General features: G+C 40.5%; 1 protein-coding gene across 2 annotated transcripts in view; it reads right to left on the reverse strand.

Annotated features, from left to right (window-relative positions):
- Positions 1-7,223: 7,223 nt before the first annotated feature.
- The window catches only part of FAM149A (family with sequence similarity 149 member A), a 109,392-nt gene continuing 95,707 nt past the window's right edge, over positions 7,224-20,908 (reverse strand). For both annotated transcript variants that reach the window (XM_056559437.1, XM_056559446.1), the window contains exons 10-14: positions 20,046-20,270; positions 17,260-17,383; positions 15,777-15,905; positions 14,076-14,154; positions 7,224-7,639 (exon numbers count right to left, since the gene is read on the reverse strand). In XM_056559437.1, the coding sequence (XP_056415412.1) occupies positions 7,566-7,639; positions 14,076-14,154; positions 15,777-15,905; positions 17,260-17,383; positions 20,046-20,270 (631 nt within the window). In that variant the 3' untranslated portion in view covers positions 7,224-7,565. The remainder of the gene's footprint in view (positions 7,640-14,075; positions 14,155-15,776; positions 15,906-17,259; positions 17,384-20,045; positions 20,271-20,908) is intronic.

Raw genomic sequence — 20,908 nt, forward strand, 5'->3', positions numbered from 1 at the left:
GGGGATCAGCCACGCCCTCTCATGCCATCAGGCCACGCCTCCTCAATGTAAGTCTATAGAAGGGGGTATGGTGGCCGTCAAGCCCCCTCCCAAAGACTTGCATTGAGGGGGCGTGGCCAACAGCTTTTGGAACTAAATGTTCCGAAAGCAGCCGGAACACTGGCTAGTGGCGTACCCCTTTAAAGATGAAATCCAGTGCAAAACAACTTATCCCCTATCCTCAGTGCCACATATGGGGTACTCCCGTACTTGGAAGAAATTGCGTTACAAATTTTGGAGGGCTTTTTCCACATTTACCCCTTAAGAAAATGTAATGTTGCGGTCTACACCAGCATGTTAGTGTAAAAACATTTCATTTGTTTACACTAACATGCTGGTGTTGCCCCATAATTTTAATTTTCACAAGCGGTAAAAGGAAAAAAAGAGCCCCAAAATTTGTAATGCAATTTGGAGTACAAAAATACCCCATATATGGGTATAAAGTGATCTGCGGGCGCACAACATGGCTCAGAAGTGAGAGCGCACCATGTATATTTGAGGTCTAAATTGGTGATTTGCACAGGGGTGGCTGATTTTACAGCGGTTCTGACATAAACGCAAAACAATAAATACCAACATGTGACATAGTGAGCCTTAACTCCCCACAGGTGTTTGACAAATTTTCGTTAAATTTGGATGTGAAAATGAAAAAATATATTTTTTTTTTCACTAAAATGCTGGGGTTACCCTAGATTTTTCATTTTCACAAGGGAGAATAGGGAAAAAAAAGCCCTACAAAAATTTGTAGCCCCATTTCTTCTGAGTAAGAACATACCCCATATGTGGATGTAAAGTGCTCAGAAGAGAGGGAGCGCCACTGGGCTTTTAGAGAGAGAATGTGTAAGAAATTGAAGGCCATGTGTGTTTACCAAGCCCCCCGTGGTGCCAGAACAGTGGACCCCCCCCCACATGTGACCTCATTTTGGAAACAACACCCCTCACAGAATTTAATAAGGGGTGCAATTAGTATTTACACCCCACAGGCGTCTGACAGATTTTTGGAACAGTGGTTCATGAAAATGAAATATAACATTTTTAATTTGCACAGCCCACTGTTCCAAAGATATGACATACGCCAGTGGGGTGTAAATGCTCACTGAACCCCTTATTAAATTCTGTGAGGGGTGTAGTTTCCAAAATGGGGTCAAATGTGGGGGGTCCACTGTTCTGGCACCATGGGGGGCTTTGTAAACCCACATAGCCCCTGACTTCCATTCCAAACAAATTATCTCTCTAAAAGCCGCAGACCACTTGACGTCCACACATGGGGTATTTCCATAGTAAATGAGGCCCATTGTACTTTGTTAGTGGTAAACTTTGATCAATACATTCTGGGCCTTATTTACTAAGAGTGTCAGGTTTTTAATAGTGGGAAACGTTGTTTCAGACTTGCAGGATTCCTCTTTATTTACTATTGGGAAAAGTCAGGAACATTTTCTGCCCAGCTTTTTCTAGGTGGAAATTTCCAGCCATTTACCCACAGAATTTTCTGTGAATTCAATAGTAAATCGGTCGGTTTGTGAAACCAAGCCCCTTTTGGGCCAGCCACGCCCCCCTTGTGACAGACCACGCCCATTTTTCAGCTTTTCACAATGCAATGTCGGGTTTGTTGGATTTTCCAGGCGCACACTGGCGCACACTGGGGCACACTGGCACAGACATGTCGCAGATACTCTGCGCCAAAATAACCAGAAAAAAACTGGTCGGTTTCAGCTTAGTTAATGAAGCCCACTGTGTGGAAAATTTGAAATTCTCTGCTTCTACAAAAGTTAGTCATGCCACATAAAATAGTAATCAATTCCTCTTATCAAGACTGAAACCGAGACACAGAACCGGCACAGCTGCTGTGTGTAGCAATTAAGTGCCCTATGTGCACTGACAACAGGAGCTAAGGCAGCGTTCACAACCATATGTCCAACAATCCTTGTGGTGCTCAATCCTCTCCAGGTCACAACATATGAAGCAAAAGAAAAGAAGAAATCAGGAGGCACTCACATTTAGATGGTGGATCACGGCTTCTTTATTGTGGATGCGGCAGTCTGCTGATAGCGGCGTTGGACGCCAGAACGGTGGATGCAACACTGAGTGATAATTGTTTCACGCCCCTCCGGCGTTTCTTCAGACTAGCCGCATCCACAATAAAGAAGCCGTGATCCACCATCTAAATGTGAGTGCCTCCTGATTTCTTCTTTTCTTTTGCTTCATAAATCAATTCCTCTTATGTCTACCAATTAAAAATACGTCATTTCTGTTCTCTTTTTAACAAACTTTGATTCTTTTTATTTTTTTTTTATTTTTTTTAGGACATTAGAAGCAGTCCTTCACATTTTTAAGAACATTTCCAAAACCTACTTTTTAAGGGACCAGTTCAATTCTAAAGTGGCTCTGAGTGGTCTGTTATTTTAGAAAATAGAACCTGTCATTTTAGAAACTGCACCCCTCACAGAATATAAAACTACATTTACAAACTTTATTAACCCTTTAGTTGTTCAACTCTCCTCCGCAACCCGCACTGCACTGGGGTTGCGCGCAGTCAGATAAATAATACAGGAGGAGAAAGGGGAGAATCAGGGGGTGGGGATATTAAAATTTGGCGCATGTTTCATAAAATGAATGATGTCATTCCAAGGTTATATTGGTCATGCAAAAAACAAGGCCACACATGGTTCTCTGGATGGAAATATAAAAGGGTTATCATTTTTAGAAGGTGAGGAGGAAAAAATGAAAACACAAAATTGGCCCAGTCCTTAAAGTGTACCTGTCAGATCCCACAAAAAACTAAACTATTATATGTTACTCAGTACCTAATCCTGATCATGTACGTATATTTTTATGTCTCTATCGCCGATATTTCACTAAGAAATAGCATATTACAGCTGCTCAATGTCTTTTCCATCTTCCCAAAGGGAGGGGACGTGTCCCTCTCTTGCCTCACTTATTCTGCTGGGAGCGAGCCTGGCAGCCCTGCACACACACATTGATTATTGGAGATTGCTAGTCACCCTTTTACACAGTAGAATTTAGCTGTTATCCGTAACCTTATACAGGTTAAATGCAGCAGAGGGCGTCATTTAAGGGCACACTGCCTGCCTAAACAAGCATGGCATTATCTAGTAAGAGGGCACCCCCAAAAGGCTACAACATTTAATGAAGACATACTTTAAAGGGATAGTCTAGTGCTGAAAAACGTATCCCCTATCCTAAGGAAAGTTTTAGATCACGGGGGGGTCCGACCACTGAGGCCCCCGCAATCTCCTGTACGGGGCCCCGGCTCGTTGGCCAGATAGCCGTGTCGACCACCACACGAAGCGGCGGCCGACACGCCCCCTCAATAAATTGCTATGGCAGAGCTGGAGATTGCCGAAAGCAGCGCTCCGGCTATGCCATAGAGTTGTATTGAGGGGGCGTGCCAGCCGCCGCTTTGTGAGGTGGTCGACACCGGCTATCTGGACAACGTGCCGGGGCCCCATACAGGAGATTGTGGGGTGCCCCAGTGGTCGGACCCCCCGCAATCAGCACTGGATATCTCCTTTAATTTATGTAGAAAATATGAAATCCCAAAAATATTCTTAATAATAAAAAGAGACAAACAATGGGTAAAAAAAGAAAACCCAACAATTTATTTAAAGTTCATACAAATGAATACAGTGTAATCTTTTATTTATTTTTTTGTTTATTTTAAATCCTCGCCTAAATACATAACTGGAAATAAGGTATTATATAAAAAAGGCAAATATAATCCATACTTGAGTATAAAAATATCATTTGGCAAGTAAATACAGGCATATACATTTTGTATGGACACACTCTGATTAGGTAGTAAATATAAAGGCATAATAATGAATCCATCATTACATTATTGCAAAGGAAAAAATAGAGGGGAATGACTTTACTGCACAGTGTGAATACTGTTCATATTGTGTAACATTTAATATGGAACCTAACCCACAAAATCACAGACTATTCAATGCTTTTCTGACAGAACATTTCTGAGTTCCATGTTGTTAAATACATATTTACAAGGTCCCAAGTAGTTCAAGTGCTCACCTAACCAAGAACAGGTAGTGCTCCATCTTTATAATATAAACAGCAATAAAATTTGATATTTTAGAGTTAGCTTTAGGAGTCAGGGCAGCTGGGTAGAACTGTTTCTAATTTAAAGGGGTACTCCGGTGGAAAACTTTTTTTTTTAATGAACTGGTGCCAGAAAGTTAAACAGATTTGTAAATTACTTCTATTTAAAAATCTTAATCCTTTCAGTACTTATTAGCAGTATGCTACAGAGAAAATTCTTTTCTTTTTGAATTTCTTATTTGTCTTGTCCACAGTGCTCTCTGCTGACACCTCTGTCCGTTTCAGGAACTGTCTAGAGCAGTATAGGTTTGCTATGGGGATTTTTCCTGCTCTGGACAGGATACGGGCATCAGGTGTCAGCAGAGAGCACTGTGGACAAGACAAAATAGAAATTCCAAAAGAAAATAATTTCCTCTGTAGCATACAGCTAATAAGTACTGAAAGGATTAAGATTTTTAAATAGAAGTAATTTACAAATGTGTTTAACTTTCTGGCACCAGGTGTTTTTCCACCGGAGTACTCCTTTAAATTATACTTCAATATTCCTGCTTGCTGTTAGTAAATAGAAGCAACCAGAGGCTGGAAACCTGAATAGATCTAATCCTGTTCCCAGCTAAGGTTATTCTACAATGAGTCTTTTCTAGGCTATGCTCTATAACAGTGGTCTTCAACCTGCGGAACTCCAGATATTGCAAAACTACAACTCCCAGCATGCCAGACAGCCGTTGGCTGTCCGGGCATGCTGCTAGTTGTAGTTTTACGACATCTGGAGGTCCGCATGTTGGAGACCACTGCTCTATAAGTATCTATTATAGGTCAGGCTCTATGTATCTATTATAGACCATATTTCTTCACTAATGTCACAAGCTATGAATCAGACAGATGCATTACTTTAAAGGGGTATTCCAGGAAAAAACTTTTTTTTATATATCAACTGGCTCCAGAAAGTTAAACATATTTGTAAATAACTTCTATTAAAAAATCTTACTCCTTCCAATAATTATCAGCTGCTGAAGTTGAGTTGTTCTTTTCTGTCTGGCAACAGTGCTCTCTGCTGACATCTCTGCTTGTCTCGGGAACTGCACAGAGTAGAAGAGGTTTGCTATGGGGATTTGCTTCTAAACTGGGCGGTTCCTGAGACATGTGTCATCAGAGAGCACTTAGACAGAAAAGAACAACTCAGCTTCAGCAGCTCATAAGTACTGAAAGGATTAAGATTTTTTAATAGAAGTAATTTACAAATCTGTTTAACTTTCTGGAGCCAGTTTAGATTTAATAGGTTGAATTTATGATATCAAAGTAGTGATGAGCGGCATTGGCCATATTCGAATTTGCGATATTTCGCGAATATATGGACGACTATTCATCCTATATTTGTGAATTTCGCGTATTCGTTATATTCTTTATTTAATTGCGTATTCGTTGCATATTCGTGTAATCGCACATGAAACTGCAAAAAAAAAAAAAAAAAACGCTGCTGGGAGGAATCTTTTCTAGTGAAGGGGTGGGAACTTTACTATTGGTTGCTAGGGGTGTTGTTGATAACCTCTGACAAGTGTATTTGCATCATTCTCAATGGCCCACAAGCTAAAAGAAAGAATATGCGAATATGCGCATATGCTAAATATTTTCACTCCACAGTCTCACATAGTAACTAGTATTGGAGCATTCTTTAGACCACAAGCTGGAAGCAGGGAGGGATGGTGATCACTGTGATGTATCCTGTGGAGAAAAAAAAGAAAAACGAATATTCGTAATTTCGAATATATAGTGAATATATTCGCAATATTCAGGAATTTGCGAATTTGAGATATTCACGCAAAATTTATTTGAAATGTGAATATTCGCGCCCTATATAAATAAAGAATTATTATTAATATTATTATTATATATTTTTAAGGAATTGTTTTAAGCAGAAATTCGGATATCAGTTGCATGAAAGATAGGTATACCTGCTGTATAACATTTTCGGATCCTACCACTTCCCTATGCAGTATATTAAACAATCTGTAATAAACAAGCATTTCTGGAACGCTTGCAAGACAAAATTAGTATTCTTGACTCGAGACAAAAGAGGGGTTACATATTACAGTTGAAGACATATGTCCGTTGAGTTGGCATTCACTAGACGGCTATGTCTGTAATGACTTTTAAAGGTGGAAATGGGTAGAACGTATATGAATTAAAGGGGTATTCCAGGAATGTATTTTATTTGACTGTGCTACAGGGGCTGTAAAGTTAGTGTAGTTTATAATATAGTGTCTGTACCTGTGTGTGACGGTTTTCTCGCAATTCTTCTGTGATTTTAACTCCAATATTTATTTTTTACCAGCATATAAAATGACTGTTGTCTCAGATTTTTCCCAGGTTGCAATGCGGCCGAGACCTGACTCACTAGTCAGCTGATGACAGGGAGCCTGTCTGCTTCAATGGGTAGAGCAATTGCTTGGTGAACAAGGGAGATCAATCTGCAACTAATGCAACAGCTGTAAGCACCCTGATTGAAAACCCCAGGTCTTTTGAATGGATGCAGCTCATTTATGTTTCAGTGGGTGGGGTGGTTGATGTGTGGGAGGGAGGAAGATGGAATTATGGGATTTGTAGTAAAAAATAAAATAAAAAGAAAAGTCAAAGAGGAAATACTAGTTCACTAATAGCTAGTCACAGTGTTATGGTAATCTCACAACATAGCCATTTAGCCCCAAGACAAGCGCAGAACCTTCCTAAGCATGTCCATTACTGTCTGCCAGGTATGTACTAAAATCACCTTATGGTGGATAACCCCTTTAATTACCATTCCTTTAAGACTGCACATTTGTGCTGGACTACATCAGTACAAACTAAACTATGTCATTCTCTACATTTAAAAACTGTCTGCATTATTAAAGTCAATATAAAAACTGTTTCCTGTCTCTATATAACCATTCCAAAAATGATTTTAATGCTTTAGGAGTCCAGTAGTCTCCTCGTCTCCAATCTGTGGACCTCGCGATGTTGCAAAACTACAAATGCCAGCATACTGGGAGTTGTAGTTTTGCAACATCTATAGGTCTACAGTTTGGAAACCACTGCCCTATTGTTTCGGGGGGGGGGGGGGGGGAAACATTTTTGGAAAGATTTAATAGAGACAGGAAACAGTTTTTATATTGACTTTAATAAAGCAGGCAGTTTTTAAATGTAGAGAATAGGGATGTTATATGTAACATGACAATACACTTTGTATGATTTAGTTAATCAAGAAAAACATAAAGCACATGTGTAAATTTTGGGCCAGTACTGTGGGACCTGTAAGGATACGTGCACATGTGGCAGATTTTTCCTGCTCCGTACTTTCCATGAAAATTCACCCTATACATTGCAAAGGGTAAAATCCATTGTTAAAATCTGTATCAATTCTGTATGAGGATAAGCATATGTAACAATGCTTCCTATTGTCCTTTTTTCACTCCTTATTAAGACGGCACTGGAAATTTTCTCCTTGAATTTGGTGGATTCCTCTGTAAAGATTTCGGTTGATACTGAGAACCTGTGCAAAGTAAAAAAAAAGAATGTATTTAAACCACCCAATGGAAATAGTCATTACTCGCTTACACATAATGTACATTTTAGTTGACTTGATTTTATAAATTTTATTTTTACAGAAATCCAGTTGGTCCAATAATAAACAGGTAATAGGGAATAAATGTTTATATTTACATTAACCCCTTAAGGACCACGGGTTTTCTCATTTTTGCACTTTTTATTTTTTTACATTCGGGGGCTTCCGATTCTACACAGTGCACTTTTCAGTAAAATGGCACCTTATCTTTATTCTGTAAGTTCATACAGTCACAAGGATACCTAATTTATATAGGTTTTATTTTACTACTTTAAAAGAATTATAACATGTACCAAAATTAGTATGTTTAAAATTGGCATCTTTTTTATTTTTCTGCATACAGGGCGGTATGGGGGCTCTTTTTTTGCGCCGTGATCTGAAGTTTTTATCGGCCCCATTTTTGTTTTGATGGAACTTTTTTTATTTTTCTTTTATTAGTTTAATTTTAGGGTATACTGAGGTATCCCAGTACAGACCCTAAGGTCCACAGGGCTCTCCTGCAGGGTTACCACTAGGTTATATGGTGTTTAATGCATTGTATGTTCACTATGTACATTTATTGTATGTGTTCTACTGAGAATGTCATTATGTATAAAGTTGTACAGATTGTGTAAAATGCATAGGACCTTCCTTGGTCATGTGACTTGCAGTCATATGATATATCCAGAGTTCCAAGGGCACAGGTACCCCAGGCAACCAGCTACCAATGGGCTTTAGTCCAGCCCCCTAGTATATAAGGGGCTGTAGTCTCTAGTCTCACTCTCTTAGTTCCTGGCATTGAAGAAAGCACAAAGTCCTGTACTATCCAAGTTCATCTCAGCTAGGCCAAAGCCTAAAGACCAGCAGCGACTTCTGAACTGCAAGTCAAAACTACTTCTACAAATCAAGTGACTACTACTCAGCTAAAGTGAAACTAGTAGCACAGTGGCCTGCTGCATTATCACAATAACTACAAGTCCAAGCAAGCCTGAGAGGGTCCCTGTGTCCCGGTTATCTCTGTGGAAACTGCCTAATTGTAACGACTTATCCGCCCATTCTAAGTAAAAGTTCAAGTTGCTTCAAATCCTTGATGTGGACCTTCATTCATTGCATGCATTTTTTGGGCTGGTTGTCGGCGGTGCCCTATACCAAAACAACCAAATCCTGGCGTCACGAACACTAGGAGTTAACAACATCTTGCCCCCAGGGTTAATTCCATCAGATCCCACTACCTACACTGCAACACTCCATGGTCACCACAATACAAAATGACCAAAAATATGCAGTTTTGGACTTTTGAATTGTTTTTTACGTATACACCATCGACCTTGTGATTTAATTAACATTATATTTTTATAGGTCAGACATTTACGCACATGGTGATACCACATATGTTTATTTATACTATGTTTACATATTTTTTCATATGGAATTTGGGAAAAGGGGGGTGATTTAAACTCTTAGTATGGAAGGGGTTAATTTATTCACTTTTTTTTTTTTTTTACACAATTTTTTAGTCCGCACAGGCATGGAGCCACAGATCACCGATCGGACTCAAGGAGTCAGGTAGGCACCCTCCCCCCCCCCCCATCCTCTCAGCTGTTCGGTATACCGCGATTTCACAGCAGCGGTCCGAACAGCCCAACTGAGCTGCTGGGAATGGTTTACCTTCACTCTAGACGTGGAGATCAACTTTGAACTAAGGGGTTAATGACGGGCATCACCGCAATCGGAGGAGCATAGAAGGGGAGCAGAAATTGTGAACTGTACCATTCAAATGAATGGGATCAGTTGTAGCATTAGGTTCCCTCCAGTGCACACAAGAGGGAAACTATGCCTGACGCCTGATATATGTGAACCCCGCCTAACGCGCTCCAGTGTTGTACCACAGTCTGCAGTCCTACTGCATAAGGTGTTATATACCTGATATCTCCTAAATGTAGGTCTTTTGGCAAGGTATTAAACTGCAGAACCAATGTCACAGACAGCCCCAAGGTTGTCATAAAGCTTCCGATGTTATGCCTAATATATTGTCACCTAGGTTGGGATTACTCTGCGTATTGTGTTTCCATTTCATGGTTTCCATTTCATTATGTCTAATTTTGCTATATTGTACACAACAACAAAAAATGTTTACATGCATTTTTTATAATGTCAATTGGAAATACTTCTGCATTGCATACAGCAGTATTCATTTTAGTATTTGTTTAACTTATGTGTACTTATTAACAAAAAAATGTAGTGTGAATACAGCCTTAGCAGCATCCATCATATATGTAAACAATGTATACCTCACTGCAAAATGTAAAGTATAGCACCTAAACAGAGGCCACATTACACTATTTTGTTCATCTGGTAATAGGGGTTTATAGTGTATGTTTACTATATAGGGCCTGGAGTAAACATACTTAGACGAGTACCCTTTGGCATGGTGTGGTATCACCTAGATTTTTCTTTTACTGATTAATAGTGTTGAGCAGCATAGGCCATATTCGAATTTGTGATATTTCCTGAATATATGGACGAATATTCATCATATATTCGCAAAATTTGCATATTCGCTGCCTTTTTTTACTATGCGCCATAAAATTTGCATGCACATTCACCATAAAATTTGCATGTGCGATATCGTGTGATAAAAGAGCTAAAAGAAGGGAGGGATCAATGTGCACAAAAATTTGCATATGTGAATATTCACATATGCGAATATTCGCATATGCAAATGTTTGGCGCCCACCAGTCTGACACAGTAACTAGTATTGGAGCCTTGTTTACACCACAAGCTGGAAGCAGGGAGGGATGATCACTGTGATGTCTACTGTGAAAAAAAATGGGAATTGCAAATATTTGCGCCCAACACTACTGATTAAAGATACTTTTTTCTAGTCTGTTTCTATTTGTTATTTTTTTGTACATTATTATGGAAGCTGCCATCTTACCTGAGCTTACCAGGATTTAACAATAAGCTTTATACCAGCCCCATGGGCATATACAACAATAGACTAAAGCTGTCCCATTCACTTGACTGGGAAAGGTGTCTGGGCATGCTCTCTTTTCAGAGGTCATTCTACAGGTAGGAGGATTTCACAATAATATAGATGGTAAAATGGAAAATGTAAATGAACACCAAATATTATTGAGAAATATGGTAAAAATAAATATTGGTATAGACAATAGGTCATTTTCTAATGACACTGTTACGCCGAGCGCTCCGGGTCCCTGCTCCTCCCCGGAGCGCTCACGGCGTCTCTCTCCCTGACCCAGGAAGAGAGGAATCGCCGTAGGGAAGAAAATCTTTGTCTGTACTGTGCCAGTACCGAACATTTCTTGGTGGATTGCCCTATTCGTCCTCCACGTCTAGGAAACGCACGCACGCACCCAGCTCACGTGGGTGTGGCGTCTCTTGGTTCCAAGTCTGCTTCTCCACGTCTCACGGTGCCTGTGCGGATTTCCCCTTCTGCCAACTCCTCCCTCTCAGCTGTGGCCTGCTTGGACTCTGGTGCCTCTGGGAATTTTATTCTGGATTCTTTGGTGAATAAGTTCTGCATCCCGGTGACCCGTCTCGTCAAGCCGCTGTACATTTCCGCGGTCAAAGGAGTTAGATTGGATTGCACCGTGCGTTACCGCACAAAACCCCTCTTAATGTGCATTGGACCCCATCACGAAAAAATTGAATTTTTCGTCCTTCCCAACTGCACTTCCGAAGTCCTCCTCGGTCTGCCATGGCTCCAGCTTCATTCTCCCACCCTTGACTGGACCACCGGGGAGATCAAGAATTGGGGCTCTGCTTGCCACAAATGCCTCTCCTCTCCTCCCAGTCCCGTCAGGCAAGCCTCAGTGCCTCCTCCTACACCTGGTCTCCCCAAGGCTTATCAGGACTGTGCCTTGCCTCCTCTTGGCCCCCGTCCTGGTGACACCCTGCCCCGTGTCAAGCTTCACCCTCTGCCCTCCCTCCCCATTCCCACTCCTGCTGTACTGCCTGCCTTTGAGGAAACCCTACCATCACTCCCGGTGTCCTCGTCCCATGTGAAGCAGTTGCCGGACAAAAAGAGGGGGAGACCTAAGGGGGGGGGGTACTGTTACGCCGAGCGCTCCGGGTCCCTGCTCCTCCCCCGAGCGCTCACGGCATCTCTCTCCCTGCAGCGCCCCGGTCAGACCCGCTGACCGGGAGCGCTGCACTGACATTGCCGGCGGGGATGCGATTTGCATAGCGGGACGCGCCCGCTCGCGAATCGCATCCCAAGTCACTTACCCGTCCCGGTCCCCGGCTGTCATATGCTGGCGCGCGCGGCTCCGCTCTCTAGGGCGCGCGCGCGCCAGCTCTCTGAGACTTAAAGGGCCAGTGCACCAATGATTGGTGCCTGGCCCAATTAGCCTAATTAGCTTCCACCTGCTCCCTGGCTATATCACCTCACTTCCCCTGCACTCCCTTGCCGGATCTTGTTGCCTTGTGCCAGTGAAAGCGTTTAGTGTTGTCCAAGCCTGTGTTACCTGATCTCCTGCTATCCATATTGACTACGAACCTTGCCGCCTTCCCCGACCTTCTGCTACGTCTGACCTTGCCTCTGCCTAGTCCTTTTGTTTCACGCCTTCTCAGCAGTCAGCGAGGTTGAGCCATTGCTAGTGGATACGACCTGGTTGCTACCGCCGCAGCAAGACCATCCCGCTTTGCGGCGGGCTCTGGTGTACACCAGTAGCCACTTAGAACCGGTCCACCGGCACGGTCCACGCCAATCCCTCGCTGACGCAGTGGATCCACAACCTGTAAGCCGAATCGTGACAGACACATTCCCTTTAAGCTAATATCATTGCTCCTAACTGCTGATTTCTTTTTGCACCTTTGTAATATTGCTGCTATAATAATTCTATAGCTTTTTTCTCTTTTCTTGCCATAGTGTAAGATATGGTTTCCCATTAAGCGCCACATTTTAGAGCGTTCTATGTTTTTAATAATTTAAAAAGTAGAGTCCTTGGTATTCACAGAATATTATATGGAATTACAACAAATAAGATGCTGTTTTAGTGGTATTTCCTACATGACACTATTAACTTACAATATTGTCATTTTTTTTGCATATTATAGCTTAGTTGTATTTTAGACATTGCTGCTGTCTGTGAGATGACTCGGTGTTAAAACTAGACACATTATATTATCCCATAAAGAAACTTTAACCTGAGTCTTTAATAAAAGGGAGGTTCGTGTTTGTGATAAATTTACTATCGATAAAACTGAACTCTTATCAAACGTGTATGGTGACAAAGGACAATGGTATAAAGTCCATTCTGATAATTTCCAGTGAAAAATATCATTAAAGGGAAAAATACATCTGCTTGAAGCTTACGGATCATGGTAATGCCTGGTGCGCATTATCATTATGAATGTGACATATGAGGGCTGTCAGGAAACATTTATGGAAAATAATTGTTACTTATTAGAACAATAGTTAGTTTAGACAACACGGTTGGTGGGCTATAGTATGTTACGACATATACATAGGAACCCCAGACATCCAGTGCACAGAGCAAACTTCGCTGCATGCCCGATGACTGGAGATGTGGCGCGGAGGCTCGGACGTCACGGCCACGCCCACTCAATGCAACTCTATGGGAGGGGGCCGTGACGGTCGTCATGCCCCTTCACATAGACTTGCAATGAGGAGGAGTGGCCGTGACGTCACAAGTGGGCATGCCAGTGATGTCACGAGCCTTCATCGCTGCACCCAACACTCTAAACGAAGGCCAGGTGCAGCAGGGAGATCGTGTGGATGGATCCCCGTGTGGGACCCCTGTGATCAGACATCTTATCCCCTATCCTTTGGATAGGGGATAAGATGTCTAGGGGCGGAGTACCCCTTTAAGACCTAAGTGATAGAGGGATACTGTATATGTATCTGTATTCCCCAAACAGTTTTGTAAACTCTAGGTATTTGCAGCTGCAAATACTATTGTTCACCAATGACCAATGTCACCAGAAATATCATGGGGTAAAATGAAACTTTGCACCAGGAGCAGAACCACATCACTGACTATTAACACTCGGCTAAGAACTATATTCGTAACACTCGACTCCTGGTTCAGGATTATATAACATGTACTTTACACTACAGATAAGAGTGCGGAGCTGGTGTTCATATCAGAATACTGCTACTATTACTATCCATTGTTCCAGAAAAATATTTTGCCTTGTTCTTCTTAAGTAACTGGTTTAAAATTGTTAATATGCTTCCATTAGTTAGATTATGGTTATCACAGTCAAGTGTTAATGCTGTGTGTTCCATAGACTTGCCTCCTTGATTAGTACTTTCAATAGGATGAAATAAATTGAGAAATTACTGATAAAAATCTAAGTACGACATAAAGAAAAAGAAATAATATTGTTTCTTACTTGTCATAAAGGAATGTCCTGTCCATGTGTGGTTAGCAAAATCCAATGGGGTAAAAGATCTTCTGTGCGATGTTTCTGACTGGAAAAAAAATAAAAATTCTGTATCTATCTATAGACTCTTATAGCTAATAAATACAGTAAATGATATCATTGCTATTGACTGCTTATATGGTATAATTCATTATTGCTTACAAACAATATAAACAAAGAAATGCTAAAAGTTTTATAGCATGAGTGCCCCAGCCCATATGTCTCCAACCCATGTGTTCAGTGGCTCTCGCATGGGTGGACTCGTTACTTCTGGAAATCAGGGGTCCCCAACCCAGTCCTTAAAAGGGTACTCTGGGAAAGTCAAGTTATCCCCTATCCACATGGCAAAAAAGTGTCTGATTGCGGGATGTTCCACTAAGATCTCCTGTATGGGGCCAAGCAACTCATCCTCGCAGCACTTTGGCCCACACCCATGGATATGAGCGGGAGTGAAAGCCACTCAACCAATTATAAGCTGAGAAGGGACTGCCACTCCTGCTCGTCTTGGAAGTAAGAGCCAAACCACTACGAGGACAAGTGAGTTGCTAGGCCCCATACAGGAGATTAGAACCTAAATGTGAACCTAGCCTTATACAGACTTATGTCTCTATTGTAATCTAGGGGATCCTCCTGATCTTTTTCTTGATAACTTATACAAAGTCACAGATAGGTGACAATTGTATATGCATATTAGAAGACCATAATATGGTCATATAACTAATATTATATATGTTTATATGTGAGAGTGCTAATAGTTATCCTGTGATTTGTAAAATACAGTGAGTATGACTACAATCCTAATAACATGTACAAGCTCTTTCATTTTTTTATAGCCACTGGAGAAAATACTATCCAAGAATTTACACAGTTGGCAACCTTTATGTCTGTTTTGACACCATTTGCCTTCCTGTTAGCCTACCCTACCGCTGGGTGGTAGAGATGATGCTCAGAGATGTCATATATACTTTTATCACATGCTTATACCCCATGTTTATACCAAGCTCTTATTTTGCAGTTTAGAGAACCATTTGCTATAATGTCATAAATGTGCACATTGCTTACACACCTCTAAAACCTTCTAATGCAAAGTGGCACACCTGATCCTTTCTATAGAAGTAAATTATTCACAGTAATCCAAAAAAGATATTTGAATTTCAGGGGTGAAAGATAACTTTTTATACATACCGTATTTGTCAAATATGTTGTAAAATATCATGCAATATTACAGGTGTAAGATGTAATGATGTATGACATACATAAACGCGAATGTTTCTTCATAAGATCTCACATAAATGACCACAATGCAATGCTACGTAAAGCTCAGTGAATTTCATGAATTTCCGTGCACTTCTCAGATCGTACTTTAGGTGGCACCACAAGACCATGTTATGCATGTCAATAAAGCAGGGATCACAAGCCAGTCAGGCATCTGCTACTTCTGTCTTTCTTTTTTACATGATATTGTGCATGCATTGTACATAGTTATTTCCAATGTCATATATACACAGCTGGATATCACATTTTCTTCACACAAGCAACCTAAAATAATAGTCAATATAATGGAAGCATATAAAGTCCATTTGACTGACATGGTGTCTGATCACTACTAGAATACTATTATTTTATTAACACCATTATGCAACCAATTAGAAGTTGAGATCATAAACTTACTCTAAAGGTGTGTGTTGTGTTGGGTCTTGAAAACTGTTCCATTACTGTTGTTTTCTCACGCAGGGGACGACGTCCTAGGGTGTCAGGTACTGCGCTGGATACCCGGCTGTGCTGCAGCTTTGCTCTGTTCTGTTGGATAGGGAAAAAACTCATAAGAAATTCCCTATATATTTGTGTACTTTTGTTTTAGAGAAGAGAAGAGACCAAAACAAAACTAGGTTTACCTAAAGACTGAGAGTGCATAATCCTTTTAATCACCGAACAAATGGCTCAACCTATATGCTCAACCTAGTTGCACATCCCATTAAAAACAGTACACCGCACGCTATAATAAAAATAAATCTAAGCATTCCAAAGGGTGTTCTTATACGCCTCTCTGTGCATGAAGGATGTAAACAGGAGAAATGGCAATGGTGTGAACCTCGCCTTAGATAATGTATATGTGTCCGATTTATTGTTTACATTAGTCTCATTGGAGATGGAATAGACAAAAAAGAAAAGAAAAAGACAGATTGCGTCTACAGGGCTGTATTGCTATTCTATATGGGGTCTGTATGACCGACCTTCCCTGCTTTCCTGGGGTTGAACTAAATTGTGTTCGATATGAATTATACAGACCACATACGGACAGAAAATACAGCCCTGAAAAAAAAATTCTTGTCAAATCCTTTATTGCTGCTGATGCCGCACAATGAAAAAGAATAGTTTTTGATTAAAAAAAAAACAAAAACAGAAGCCTAGGCTGGGTTCACATCAAGTTTATGATGTATGCTTGGCATGTAATCCGACAGACATCTTGACAGATGGCTCAGTTTGTCCTTTTGGTCTTCATCTCACTGGTACAGTATACATCAGTATACTGTACAATAAAGGGCTGAATACAATAGAACACTGCACTGTTCTATGGTCAATTGAAAAAAAACAAGAAACATTTGTTTTTTTAAGGATGCCTTTGTAAGACATTAGTCACAGGCATCCTCAGGTATGCCGCTGAGCTTCACCAGATGGAGGGAGAAAGCAGCTACGGTTCCTGGGAATCCTGGACTTCAGGGGACTCAAGCTGTGGGATGAATTGGGGTTACCAGTGATTAAGAGTCAAAGCAGAAACTGTGAGAATTTGGGGAAGAGTCAGGTCCTCGCAGCAGAGATCACAGCCTCTCCTGGATATTCTTACTATTTCCTGCCATGCCCCCTACTATATCCTGGAGGCATTAATCTGCAGTATATCCTATTGTATGCTTAAACATTAGGATACTTTGCAGATTTCCTTCAGGGCTCGTCTACTGTACCTCGACAGAAAGCTTAAGCAGTAATGTGAACACAGCCTTACTTGAAGCTTCTGTCAGGCTGTGTACATATTTTGTAAAAAGTGACAAAAAAAAACCTTGTGGCCACAATTCACTCACACAGCCTTAGTGATATTCTAGGGAATATTTTTAATTGAATAAAAGTTTTTACAAACTAGAAAACATAGTTATCGTACAGCAGAATGTCGAGATCCAGGCACTGATAAGTGTTGCTCCACTGGTTCCATGGAGTTTATTGGTGGTAATTTATTCCTGGTGGTCTGGATGGAAGGTGAGGACAGCCTGTCTAGTCCAGTGTATCTGTAATACAGAAAAAAATTTAAAAATTAGAGACAATAAGATGCAGTAAGTAATCACAATTGGACTTGATCACCAGAGTGCCAGGGGATGGGTCAAGGATCTCACACAGAAATGGGCCTCAATACTCCAACAGCACACCGTCCTACATGAATATTATTTGGAACCAACCACTGATCTAAAGCCAACTCTTTTGCAAGTGATTCACAAATAACCTACTATAAAAAAAAAACTGATCCAAAGGTTTGACAGTACATGTGCCACAGGTACAACAATTTTTGCCCTTAATTAGCAAAGCCTGGGCACAGGTCTGTATTACTCATATGACCTGTGGGCACAATGATAACAGTATAACTCCCATTTATTAGCTCAGCAGAGCCTTTTCAAGCACTGTTGGCCTGAAATGTGGCATGGTGTAATAGAGTGCTACCTTCTACTCTTACATGTTTTCACCTAGACTAAATGGACTTTAAAGGGGTACTCCACTGGCCAGTGTTCAGAACTTAATGTTCCTAATGCTGTTTTCGCGCTGCAGGGGTTGGTCACGCCCCTCATGACATCACAGCCATGCCCCCCAATGCAAGTCTATGGGAGGGGGCGTGACAGCATGGCCATGATATCATGAGGGGCGTGGCCAACCCCTGCAGTGTGAATACAGCGTTCGGAACATTTACTTCCGAACACTGGTCAGTGGAGTACCCATTTAAGGATCAGATCTGGCAAGGCGAGCACCATTCACATTTCTTATTTAGTCTGCTTGCTATTTTTTGTACATTTTATGTTTAAATATAGACAGTCAGGTGTCATTTCTATGGGTGGGCTTAAGGTACTCCATTATGACATTTTCATAAACTGAAACTGCATAACATCAAGATGCAAAACCCATGGACTTGAACATAGTGACATATTGCATATAACACACAGCAACATCAAGAACTTCATATAAGGAAAGCATCTAAACTGATTTTAACTTAAAGGGGTTGTTCAGTGATAAATAAAAACCCCTATCCACAGAATAAGTGTCTGATTGCTGGATGTCCAACCGCTGGGACCTTCTGCCATCTCCAATACAGGGCTCCAGCTTCTAGAGAGAGTAAGTGCTATAGAATGCATGCGCTCCATTTATTTCTTCCGGAGATACATGAGTACAGCACTCGGCTAGAAATTAATGGAGCATGGGTCGTCTAAAGCACACAATCTCTCTGAAATCCGGTGCCTGTTCTGGAGATTGCAGGGGTCCCATTGGTCGGACAACCCACCTCTGTGATCAGGCACTCATAGATACCATTTTAAAATAGCTCAATAATAATGTCACAAATATATTTTAATATTTTTTTTTTTTTTATGGGCAAAGACTAAATCTTTAGCAGATACATATTCTTTTACAGAGCCATGTGGTGTTTTCCACATTAGAGCACTGTTGCTCACAATGGGTAAGTGCACATCTGTACTAGATCTGCCATACAACTTACGATAAAACAGAGTCCATTGGGGTTCCATCTCGCTGATGGCAAGAATAATGATATATGCTATGCTGACTTGCTATCAGATTAAACTGTAGACTAAGGCTGCAAGCAGTACCTCCAAAGACAGTGAGCATAGGCTAAAACACCAGCGCTGGCACTGTAAAATTCCATTTTTCATTTATTTGGTTATTTTCTGATAGGAAGGTTCCAATGAGATATTATGAGATATTCAGTGCCACGTAACCAGAGTTTTTTTTAAGCAACCTGCAAGCTGGTGGTAGCTAACAACACCATTGTTCCCAAGTACCACCACGTAAGTCATAACTGCACCTTGGCACTAGAGTCACAACCATATCACTGTCATTTATACTAATATATAGTATTTAAAAACAATTTCAAGTAAGGCTCATGACCACCTGTCATAGTATAAAGTGGATAGAAAAGGACATCTCTTAACAGCAATTACTTTCCCAATTTTACTAGCACAAATCTTGTAATAAGCAAACAAATTAGCTATACGATAATATATTGAGTATATCACTTATAAGTGAGATACGTATGTGTATTAAAGCTCCATGCAGTAAATTAGCACTAATATGTGAACTCCCAATTTTATAGCAAAAATCAGAGGCACACTGGAGTCACTTATGAACAAAATATCAATATTTTATTAGGTAATAACAAAGTGGTCATACAGACCTAAAAGACAAATATGTAAATGTATTATATAATGAGGTGAATCAGCATCAAGATAACACGGGGGCAAATTGCCATTACATATATACATGCATAAAATATATTGATCTGGTAGTCTAACAGTAATGCATAGAGGGAGTTGTTTGATAAATAGAATGTAAACAGTGCCGGCCAAGTGGTCACTTGGCCGGCACTGTTTACATTCTATTTTATCAAACAACTCCCTCTATGCATTACTGTTAGACTACCAGATCAATATATTTTATGCATGTATATATGTAATGGCAATTTGCCCCCGTGTTATCTTGATGCTGATTCACCTCATTATATAATACATTTACATATTTGTCTTTTAGGTCTGTATGACCACATTGTTATTACCTAATAAAATATTGATACTTTGTTAATAAGTGACTCCAGTGTGCCTCTGATTTTTGTAACACAAATCTTGGCAGAGGACAAAAAGTCTATAACTCGATGTTTCCCGCACATACTGTACTCACAGCTTAGTACCCCTGAGGACTTCATCACTGTAAACATTGGGTGTCTTAGACCGCATTGGATCTAATGTAAGGGCAGGCAGTCTTCGCTGAGTAGGTGTTTTCCTAGAAGGAGTGTGTAGAATCCGAGAGGCTGAAAAAATACTGTTTTCACTCGATCTTCCTAGTCGATTGCGTGCAGAGTTTAATACTCTCGGTATAACAGATAAACTTTTATCTTCTTGTTCACTTGAAATAAAAGAAATACAGATAATTATTTTCCTGAATGTTTTTGTTTGAGAAACACCTATGTTTTACTTAGTGGATTTATGGTGTATGTGCCTGCACATTGAGTGTCTATACAAACTGATTCACATGAACTCACACCAAAAATAAACTCAGTGGCTGGCATTTATCATTGAAGGTGTAAGTGAAGCATTTTTCTACACTTTTTTTGTGTGTGCCGGTAATGTGTAGTAGCACCAAATTTATTAAATGGTAGTAGAGCATTTGATAAATTTTGTGCAGGTCACATTTTCTGAAATTTCTCTCTTGACATACACCATAAAGCTAAGCTAAGTCTGGGCTGGTGTGGTTTTAGAGACTTTTCAGTGGCTTTTCGCCTTTTTTGCACCTTTTCACAAAAAGGCACAGTTCATAAAACTCTTCTATATCATGTGTATTGCCAAAATCAGTGGATTGCAACTCAAAATCAGCAGAAATGTGTAAACCAAAAGGTGCAAAAAAGGTTCAAATAAACCCTGCTTGCACCTTTTTTGTGCCTTTTCTAGACACAAAAAACTGTCTAAGGCTAGGATTCCACTTGTTTTTTTGTTTTTGTTTTGTGGAATCCTAGCCTAAAGACAATGATAAATCTCGGACAGTGT

Source organism: Hyla sarda, chromosome 1, assembly GCF_029499605.1.
Source record: "Hyla sarda isolate aHylSar1 chromosome 1, aHylSar1.hap1, whole genome shotgun sequence".
NCBI lineage: Eukaryota > Metazoa > Chordata > Amphibia > Anura > Hylidae > Hyla > Hyla sarda.